Source organism: Condylura cristata, unplaced genomic scaffold (genome assembly GCF_000260355.1).
Source record: "Condylura cristata isolate star-nosed mole 26May11 unplaced genomic scaffold, ConCri1.0 scaffold00018, whole genome shotgun sequence".
Classification (NCBI taxonomy): Eukaryota; Metazoa; Chordata; class Mammalia; order Eulipotyphla; family Talpidae; genus Condylura; species Condylura cristata.
In genome coordinates, this window is record NW_004567119.1 from 10,859,659 (window position 1) to 10,870,895 (window position 11,237).

The following is an 11,237-nucleotide window of genomic DNA, read 5'->3' on the forward strand; positions in this document are numbered from 1 at the left end:
TTGGCACTTTTTATCTAAGAAGCAGGGAGTAGCAAAATGGCAGAACCAACATGTTTCTTGATTGCTAAACCCAAAATAAGAAAATATTTGTAGACAGATAATAGAGGTTTACAGACAATGATAAGCAAGCAATCCACAATTCACTGTTACATCTGAACAGAATCTTTGCAATCATCAATTGATCCCAAAGCTTTGTAGTACAACAGGAAACTGTCCTTAGCATAAAGGTGGCTTTCTTCAGGTCATTCAGCCATCTCCATGACAATGACTGAAAAGCCCTGCGCCTGAGGATCAGGCTTCTCCTATATGATAAAAAAGCTTAGCTGTTTAAATTAATTTAATTTTTAATTTCCAACCCCCTCTTTAAAAATGAACATTTTCTTACACAGCCCAATACCATTATCATATTTAGCAAGATGAACACTTAGTCCTTCATAGCATCTAACACCTAACTCCTTGCTTTTACTAAAATATCAGTCAATGGCCACAGAGAACCTGGAAGGCGCAGAGAACCTGGGGCCGATGCTGTGCTGCGCTTCCCAGTACACCAGCAAGAACTGAAACACTCATTCTCTCAGCAAATAGGAGTATTGGCTGCGGAGACTTCACAGCCAAATCCTATCCCAAGAACTGCCAAAGAGCCACCTCACCCAAGGCAAAACTCCACCCTGGGGTGGCAGACATCCAATCCCACAGGCGTCCAGGGGCCCAGCTGGCCTCTGTGCAGGCCTCCCTAAGGGCTACCCAGCTGCGGCGTGACTTGCAGGGTTGGCTGGAGCATGTGTTGCACTGCAATTCAACTCTCCTCCTACCCACTCCTGCGTCCACCCTCTCCACTCCAGGCCCCACCCCACGTATCAATCAGGACTCTAGTCCATAATAGACTTCTTGCACACAAATCTATCTTAGAGCCTATTTCCCAGAGAATATCAACAGAATTTGAGTATAATCAAGTACAGGTCAGCACGGTAACCAAATTGAAAATAAAAAGTCAGCAAGGAACTAGATTAATTTCCTCTTTTCCACTTTCTGAAGAAGGATGCCCACCTTCCATTTCCTTACTATAGGTAAGGTCCTGTTCTTTCTAGTGTCCTCCAACCCGCCTAGTCAGGCAGTCAGTCACTAACCCACCTCCTCACTTTTCTCCAGATACCTCAGACAGCCTGCCTCCCCCGGACAGCAGGGGGCACCTAAGACCCCAGCAGCTACACTTAACTCTTGTCCCCTCACTTAGCCAGTCTGAGGTAACAAAGGAGAGAGCCAGTGAAGCAAAGGACTCGGGTTAGGAGGAGAAGCTAGTCCTGACCTTACCTCTCTGACTGCTCCCCAGCGTCTTCTCCCTGGGAGCCTGAGTCCGGGAAACAGGAAGTGCTGATTCTAAGGACAGAAGACATGGGCCCTGCTGGTTTTGCCTTCCTACTGTTCCTACTGCTGGGTGAGGCCCTGGGCAGAGAGCAGGGGGCGGGGAGAGGTGAAGGTTTTTAACCTGAGAAGGCATACAGAGTTACCTGACACATCTCCCATGGGGTGCTACTTAAGAACAGTGTGCCCCGAGAGTGTCCCAAGAATGTCCTGGCTATAAAATCAGACACCCTTCCAAGGCTCTAGGGTAAAGCAGTAAACAAAACTACAGTTCCTTCAGGACCTCTGACCCTAGAGGACAGGGGTAGGAGGTGTGTTGCTAATTTCAAATAGGGCAGTCAGGGAAGGTTTCACTCAGGAGGCATTTGAGCGAAGGCTTAAATGCGGTAAGTGACGTAGCTAAGAGAATACAGAAAGGAACCGGCAGTGCAAATGCTGATCAATGATTTGGGGCATAAATTTGTTCATTTATTTTTCTGGCTTAAAAGTAAGGTAACTTGGGCCGTCCCTGGTGGCACAGCAGATTAAAGCACAGCACTAAGAAGCTTAAGCCACTTCCGCATGAGTTCGATCCCCGCCTGCCCCGGAGGTGACCACATGGCGCGGCAGACCTCTCCTGACCCGCCCGCTGCTCCCCTCAGCAGTGTACTTCGTCGATCTTCCTGTTCTGCTCCCCACTCTGTCTCTGGTGAATCCTCTCACCCTCTGCATTTCTGGCCTGTACCCCAGTTCTGTATGAATAAATAAATAAATCTTAAAAGCAAGGTAACTTAAAAGTAAGGTAGAGTGAGAGCCGCAAACACCAAAAACAAAACCCCCCACCCAAACCACTTCCGTTAAATAGGAAAAATAAAATCACTGATAAATCTCCAAAGATTTATATTTATTTATATTCCTAATGATAACCTTGAATCATCAGTAAAAGTTGAGTTATGTTCCACCGGTGCTGCTAAAAAGGCAGTTATAAATGTTAAGGATCATGACATATATAAACACTTGGCCTGTAACACCAATCTGAGAAGTTTAAATAAGCCACAAGTCTCTTGGTTCAGCAGGTGTGTGATTATGTCAGTGATTCAGGGTGTCTTCCTAGGATCCTGCTCATGTTCTCCCCAAAAGAAAGACCTGCAAACAGGTGAGTTCACTCCCATGGGGCCGACTAGAGTCTGGAGCAGGACTAGAACAGTGTAGGGGGGCGGAGGGCGGACTCAGGTCCCAGGGATGGATGAGAGTTTGGGGATAAAATAGGTACCAAACAAACACTGTACCCAGATTTTCGCATTTCTCTCCTCTAGTGTGTGGACGACCTGTGTACCCCAGCCGCGTCGTGGGGGGCCAGAACAGCGCTGAGGGGCGCTGGCCGTGGCAGGTCAGCCTGTGCTACAGTGGGACCCACGTCTGCGGGGGCTCCCTCATCAGTGAGCAGTGGGTGCTGACCGCAGCACACTGCATACAAGGGTGTGTGCTGGCTGGCCACCCTCTAGCTGGTTCTCGTAAATATCTGAATAATTTCTGTAACAAGCCAACAGTCAGTAAAGGTGGGAAGGCGGGTGTAGGAGGCAGGAAAGCTAAGTTCCCTTGTCTAGGGACACAGCACAGAGGTGGAAAAGAAGTGACCGAGACAGGCACTCTATCAGCGCCTTTTCATGTTTGCGGATCACTTCCTAATCATGTCAGTCAGGGGAAGTGATCTGTGGCTCTTTTGGGTCACAAACACAACCTGGGATCTCTTGAGAGCTACTGCTGTGAGAGAAACATGGAGCCTTGTGGTAAGTAGCCCAGGAGAGAGGCCCATGTAAATATGATGATGTCTCCAGCCAAAAGCTGGTGAAGATTTGAAGTGCCCTAACACGTGACCTTTAGAAGCACATTTTCCCTGAGTGGAATCTTGAGACTGATGCAGCCTGGTGAGAAAACTTGAGTTGAAGGTACTGGCTAAGTCACACCAGATTCATGACCCACAGAACGCGAGACAGATGTTTATTTTAAGCCTCTCAGCTTTGTAATAACTTGATTAAGAAACAATAGAAACCAGTAGATAACAGAAATCAAAATGAACAAGACTTCTCAATACCAACTCTAAGAGAGCAACAGAAATAGACAATAACTACAAAATGCTGAGGGAAGTTATTTTTAAACTAGAGTTCTACCCATATAAAAACTGTCATTCAAACGTGGCACAGAAATATGTTCCAAATATACAAAGCAGCAAAAATATTACCTCTGATGCACATTTTCTCAGGAAGTCCCAGAAGAATGTGCTTCCCCAAAATAAAGGGAGGAAGAAAATGGAACCCAGGAAAAAAGGGAATATATCTTAGAAGAGAATCCCCAAGAAAACCATAAAGATTTGTGACTGCCAAGAGTATAGCAGAGGACTCTGAAAAAAGAAAATTGTATAGAATGTCTGGCAGCTTTCAACATACTGAGAGATTTATAGTTCTGCAGCAGTTTGGGGACTGAATGATGAATTAGTGATAAATATACAGAAAACAAAAAGTGAGACTATAACTCCAGGAGAAGCAAAAGTTTTATAAGAAATGTAATTACAGTACCCAGTAAGGTCGAGTAGTGAATATTTATGTAGTCACAGAGCAGAAAGACATAATATATACTGATCTTGAAAAAGTTATAATACGAGGCTAGGCAGATGGGTGAAAACTAAGGGATTGGTATTGGCTCATGGCTAATCCTTAGCTCCTACAGTAGAAATACAATATTCTAAAAGTGGGAGAAAAAACTCAATAGCAATATGTATGATTTATTGAAAATACTAGGGAATACTAAAGGAAAGAGCTAAGAGTTGAAGTGATTTGTTTTTGGATAGTGTAAACCGAGGGCAGGTTAGAGAACTTGTTATTTGCTTATTCTGCGTATCTTATTAAACATATTAAATAGCGTATATAAATGCATAAAACTGATTATAGACTTTACATTTTTATTTACTCTTTCTGCCATCTCTCTGTGCCTCTATAATGGTGTGGTAAAAATCATGGCTCATGCTCTCAAGAGCATCCACAAATACTGAAAAGAGAGGCAGATGCAGGTATTACTGGACTATGCTCTAACGTAATTGTCCGTTTTTGATCTGTGATGATGAAGCAAATGACTGGCTGATTTCAAATCACTAATGATCAGAGAGGTGGGAAAAATAATGACGAACCTCACAGGTAATGTGATCAGGCCCGAATTGATGGGTAAAAGATTCAGAAAAATGGGAGAACGATCTGCTCCAGTCCCATTAGTTTGGTTTCATTTACTGCCAACATCAGGGGGCATCATGCTGATGAAAACACATAGGGGGAAAATCCTGGGATTCTTTTTCTAGGTATGTAACACATATTTCCAATAAAATACATCCGTGGACTCTGGTGCTTCAAAACTGATTCATTAAAAGTTTGTTTATGAATAAATCTAGTGCTCAGAAATCAAAATTGGCAAGGAAAAAATAGGACATAACTATCAAGCATATGGTGTATAAAATCAGAGAAAATGGGAGAGGTGAATGAAAAACCAGGGAGAAAATATAGGATAAAACTAGCTATTAAGCATATATGAAGAGAGCTTAGAAACAGCAACAAAATTAAAATGGTCAGGGAGGAAAGGGAATAGAAAAGGAGATAATTCAACCATAGTGCAAGCTGGCAGCAGCCTGGTTAATTGAGTCTTGTGCCCTCCTTTCTTGCCTAGACATTTGATGCTACTTGTAGGTAGCTTATGTGACCCAGCAGTAACACACAAGCTACATTTTTATTCTTCGCTTTCTTTCTCATAGGAACTTCTTTACTTTCTTCTACTCTGTGAAGCTAGGACAGCTTGAAGTAAATAGTTTAAAAGAAGGCAAGGTGTACAAAGTGTCCAAAATCATCACACACCCCAAGTTTAATGAAACAACTGCAGACATCGCCTTGTTGAAACTGTCCTCTAGAGTCACTTTCACGTCTCTCATCTTGCCTATTTGTTTGCCCAATAACACAGAGCAGCTGGTGATTCCAAGCTCTTGCTGGGTGACTGGATGGGGAAAAATGAATCAAGCAGGTAAATATAATGGAGAAAGGAGTTGACTTAAATATTGCCCTCTTGCATCACTCTACAATATTCACATTGTAGGTGTATCACTATAAAGGCAAATATTTGTCCACACATTCAGATCAGACTATTGACAGTATCTTTAAGTCTGCAAATAAAATGCTTTTCATCCTGTCTAGAATCGAGCTATAGCTAGAAGAGTAAATATTAGAATTTAAAAACAAAATGACCGAGTTTACAAGTTAATAATTATGACTTAAAGTTTGGGGGAAATCTTGTTTTTTAATTTGTTAAGATGTTGTGTCAACTTTTTCCCAGGATGGACTTAAGAAAGGAATTTATCTGGGCAGAAAAGTGGGAAAGAAGAAAGTTTTGGAATATTTTAGAATGCTCACGTCCCTACATGGCACAGTATAAAGACCTCAAATAAAGGGAAATTATGATTATCCACTGTTTTAGATTCACAAAATGATCCTCTTGTTAATATGATTGGAAAGCAGTTGTGCTCTGGTTTTGGATTCCCCTTCAGAGATTTCGGAACATTATGACCGAATGTTATCCCTGCACCATTCCAGGTTGCTTTAACCTTTCATCCCTGTCTCTCTCCACAGATAATGATTACGCGACCATCCTCCAGGAAGCAGAAGTACCTATCATTAACCAAAAGGCTTGTGAAGACCTCTATAATCCATTAGCTTCTATGCTGCCACAGTTGGAAGCCATTATCCATGATGACATGATTTGTGCTGGTAAAAACATGAAGGATAGTTGCAAGGTAAGGCTTTATTCTTTACAAAAATTTTCATGTAACCTTAGGTTTTTACTGAGGTGTAATTGACATATAACTATTATATTCAATACATGCATTTTAGTGGGAAGTGGTCATGAAGTAAGTCTAGTTAACCTCCATCATTACACAGATACAATTATTTTCCCATGATGAGAACTTTGAAGGTCTACTCTCTTAGTAACTTCCAAATAATGCACTACTGAATAGTTACCATGCAGTATATTATATCCCCAACACATTATTTTTATAACTTTAAGTGTATATACCCTTTGAAATGCCCTTCACCCATTTCACTTCATCCACTTCACCTTTCAACCCTTACCTCTGGGAAGTACCATATATTCTACTTATTTGACTGGACTTTCTTTTTTAAAAGATTTATTTATTTATGCATATAAGAACTAGGGTACAGGCCCGAGGTGCAGGGGGCGAGAGGACCCTTCAGAGACAAAGTACGAAGCAGAACAGGCAGATGTACAGACACACACTGCTGGGGGAGCAGTGGGCGAGAGGAGAAAGATCTGCTGCGCCATGTGGATCACTCCCTGGCTGGGTGTTGAACTCATGCTGTAGTGGCTTTCGAGAGCCCCACAGTGCTGAGTACCCACCCACTGTGCCACCTGGGAGGGCCCTTGGTTGGTTTTTTTGTTTTTGTTTTCAGATTCCACCTATGAGAGAGATCATATATAGTATCTTTCTGTCCCACAGATTTCACTTAGCATAATTCCCTCAAGGTCTACCGAAGTTATTGGAAATGTCAAGATTTTATACTTTTTTTAATGGATGAATAATATTCTGTGTATAACTTTCTTTATCCATTCCATCAATCACACTTAAGTTGGCTATCTCAGCTACATAAACAAAATGCTACTAGGAAGGGGGTATTGCTATCTTTGATTTAGTATTTTTGGTTACTTCAATAAACACCCTGATGTGCGATGACAGTTCTATTTTTAAGTTTTTGAGAAAGCTCCTGTTTTCCATATTGGTTATACCGATTTATATTCCCACAATAGGACACAAGGATTCCCTTTTCTCCACATCCTCACAGACATCTGTTATTACTTGTCTTTAATAATACTCATTCTAACAGTTATGATTATCTCACTGTACTTTGATCTGCATTTTACTGATGTTCAGAAACTCTTCTTGTACTCTTCCTTATGTCTTCTTTGGGAAAATATCTTCAGACCTTCTGCCCACCTTTAAAAGGACTTATTTTGCTTATTCAGTTGTAAGTTAATTGCATATTTTATCAGACATAATAATCCTTGTGTGACAGGATTTGCAAATATTCTTCCTTTTAATAGAATGCCTTTTTATTCTGCTAATGGTTTTCACTGCTGTGTAGCATCTTAATTTGATGTAATCTTACTTGCTTAATTTTTACTTTTGTTGTCTTTGATTTTGGTGTCAAATCTAAAATCTCATAACCAAGATAGATGTCAAGGAGCTTACAACCTATGTTTTTTTCCAGTTTTTCTGAGGCTTTGCATTCATGCCTTTCATCCATTTTGAGCTAGTTTTTGTTGAGCTAGTAGTCCAGTTTCATTTTTTTTTTTTTTAATGTCGCTCTCCAATTTTCTCAATACCATTTATTTGGGAGAAGTCTAAGGGCTGATATTAATTCTTCTTTGAGTATTTGGTAGAACCAGTAAAGCTGTCTGGTTTTGAACTTTTTGTTTGTTGGAAAATTTTAGATTATTAATTCAGTCTCACTAGTAGTGAATCTGATCAGATTTCCCTATTTCTTTATGATTCAGTCTTGATAAGCTGTATGTTTCTAGGAATTTATCCATTTCTAAGTTGTTCCATTTATTTGCCTATAATTTTTTAGTATTCTATTACGATCCTTTGCAGTTTTGTGCAATGAGGTACAAGTCTCTTTATCTGTTTTTATTTATTGGGTTTTTTTTATTCCTTGGTGAATATAACTAAAGGTTTGTCAATTCTATTTATCTTCTCAAGAACTAATTGAATTTCATTTATACCTTCTATCATTTTTGTCTCTATTTAACTTTTTCCATTCTTATCTTTGTTATTTCCTTCCTTCTACTATCTTTGGGCTGTTTCTTCTTATTTTAGTTCCTTGAGGTATAAAGTTGGATTGTTACTGGAGCTACTTCTTGTTCCTCAAGATGACATTTACTGCTATGAACTTCCCTCTTAAGACTTCTTTTGCTGCATAGCCTAAGTTTTAGTAGGTTATATCTTTGTCTCAAGGTATTTCCCCCCCCTCTTGATTTCTTCTTTGGCCTATCAGCTGTTCAGCTGATTGTTGTTTAATCTTCATATATTTATGAATTTCCACTTTTTATAATTTATTTCTAGTTTTGTCATTAGAGTTGGAAATTATGTCATTGTTCCCAATTTATTAATCCTGGAGAATATTTCATGGATTTAAGAAGAATGTGTACTCTGGTGCTTTGAAATGGAACGTTCTGTATATATCTGCTAGGTCATTCTGGTTTAACATGTTAAGACTGACATCTTCTTATTGATTTTCTGTCTGGATGATCTATCCATTGATGCAAGTCGAGTATTAAAATTCCCACTATTAGTGTATTGCTGTCTATTTCTCCCTTCACATCTGTTAACATTTATATATTTCAGTGCTCCTATGTTGGGCACATATTTATAAATGGTATATCCTATTGTTGGAATGACTGCTTTATCATTATAGAAAGTCCTCTGTCCTAGATTAGAATCTTTATTTTTTTTTTGAAGATTTATTTATTCATACAGAACTGGGGTACAAGCCAGAGATGCAGGAGGCGGTGAGAAGATTTACCAAAGACAGAGTGGGGAACATAACAGGCAGATCAAGGAAGTACACTGCTGAGGGGAGCAGTGGGTGGGTTCGCCTCCCATGTGGATCACCTCCGGGGCTTGGAATCAAACCACTGAAGCAGCTGCGGTTTGCTTGCAGTGCTGCGCTTTAACCTGCTGCGCCACCAGGGAGGGCCAAGAACCTTTATTTATAGTCAATTTTGCCTGATAGAAATAAATCCATCCCAACTTTGTTTGGGCTTCCATTTGCATGGAATGTCTTTATCCACTCCTTCACTTTCAATTTAAATATTTCCTTGCATCTGAACACTCTGTAGGCAGCAAATAGACGGGTCTTTGTTTTTAAATCCATTCAGCCAATCCATGTCTTTTGGCTGGGGATTCTGGTATATTTACATTTACAGTAATTGTTGATATTAACTTACTGTGATTTTTAATTCTTTTACACATCAACAGATTTGTGATATTGTCATATATAATAGATGATTTAGCACAAAAAGTGATGGACTATTGATACATGGGTGAATCTTGAAAAGGATATGCTAAGTGAAATAAGCCAGACATAAAAGGTAACAGATGCCATTTACACAAAATGTTCAACACATACAGATCCATTGAAGGAGAAAGTAGATTACTGGCTGACTTAGGTTGGGAGATTTGGGAGGGAATAAGAGTAACTAATGGGTATAGTATTTTTTTCATGGGTGATGAAATGTTACTGTCATTATTATTTATAAAAGGCTTATTTAACATTAAGAAGGGAGGAAGTATTAAGAATAGATATATAGGGCCCTCCCTGGTGGTGCAGCGGGTTAAAGCACAGCACTGAGAAGCTAAAGCCACTTCCGCATGAGTTCGATCCCCACCTGCCCCAGAAGTGACCACATGGCTGGCAGACCTCTCCTGACCCGGCCGCTGCTCCCCTCGGCAGTGTACTTCGTCGATCTGCCTGTTCTGCTCCCCACTCTGTCTCTGGTGAAGCCTCTCGCCGCCCCTGAGCCTCTGGCCTGTACCCCAGTTCTGTATGCACAAATAAATAAATTAAAAAAAATAGATATATAGTTTACTGAACTGAATAAATTTAATGGTAGTAAAAATACCACCACATTCTTTTTTATCACATAAATTATTTTGAAACTACTGATATATTTAGCGACAGTTTCTGCCAGTTTCAAATTCTATGATTCTGGAATTCCCATGTGCTCCCTCTAATGGGGTAGGAAGCTCAGGCCTTCCAGAATTCTTTAACTCCATAGACTCAACTGCTCCATTCTCAGGAACTTGTGACCACTCTCTTTTTCATGTTCCTATTTCATCATACTCCTAACTGTTCTCTCTTCCTTAGGGTGACTCTGGAGGACCTCTGTCATGTCATATTAATGGTGTATGGATGCAAATAGGAGTGGTAAGCTGGGGGATGGGTTGTGGTGTGTCTACTCCTGGAGTGTACACCAATGTGACCTACTACCAAAAATGGATTAACACCACTGTCTCAAGAGCAGAGGCCCTGGGTGTCGATCACCTGGACTTAACTGACTTCCTGTTCCCTGTTGTACTGCTATGCCTGGCTCTCCTGGGAACCTTCTAACATCCTACCAGGATAATAGGAAGAATACCTACTGCTGATAGCCAAACTAAGTCCCAGGGGCAGCGCATATGGCTATAAGAAGATCATTAAGAACTCTGGATGGCTTGATTAAAATAATTAGAAATAACTGTTTTTGAGGTTCTTGAGTCTAGATGTATTTTTTTTTTTAAAGATTTATTTATTTGTGCATACAGAAATGGGGTACAGGCCAGAGGCTCATGGGCGGTGAGAGGCTTCACCAGAGACGGAGAGGGGAACAGAACAGACAGATCAACGAAGTACACTGCTGAGGGGAGCAGCGGGCGGGTCAGGAGAGGTCTGCCACGCCATGTGGTCACCTCCGGGGCAGGCGGGAATCGAACTCATGCGGAAGTGGCTTCAGATTCTCAATGCTGTGCTTTAACCCGCTGCGCCACCAGGGAGGGCCTAGATGTATGTTTTAATGGTTGGTAAATGAATAGCTGAATTATAAGGCTGCTGTTTCTGTATATGGCATTCTTTTCCATGACTCTGCTTCCATCAAGGAAGGCAGGAAGGATGGTACGTATTTATTCACACAAATTAAATGGGTCCTAGAAATGAGAAAAGATAATAAACCTGAGGGCACTGGGCTGCCCAGTTGCTTACAACTGCAGGACAAGGCCCAAAGCATGGGGCTCATGGTGTGAAACAATAACA

General features: G+C 40.8%; 1 protein-coding gene across 1 annotated transcript; it reads left to right on the forward strand.

Annotated features, from left to right (window-relative positions):
* The first annotated feature begins 1,392 nt into the window (after nt 1–1,392).
* Nucleotides 1,393–10,559, forward strand: PRSS48 (protease, serine, 48). Its single transcript, XM_004685203.1, has 6 exons — nt 1,393–1,435; nt 2,456–2,497; nt 2,658–2,820; nt 5,138–5,400; nt 6,003–6,166; nt 10,317–10,559. Exons 1-6 carry the CDS (start codon nt 1,393–1,395, stop codon nt 10,557–10,559), a joined length of 918 nt encoding a protein of 305 aa, XP_004685260.1.
* The last annotated feature ends 678 nt before the right edge of the window (nt 10,560–11,237 follow it).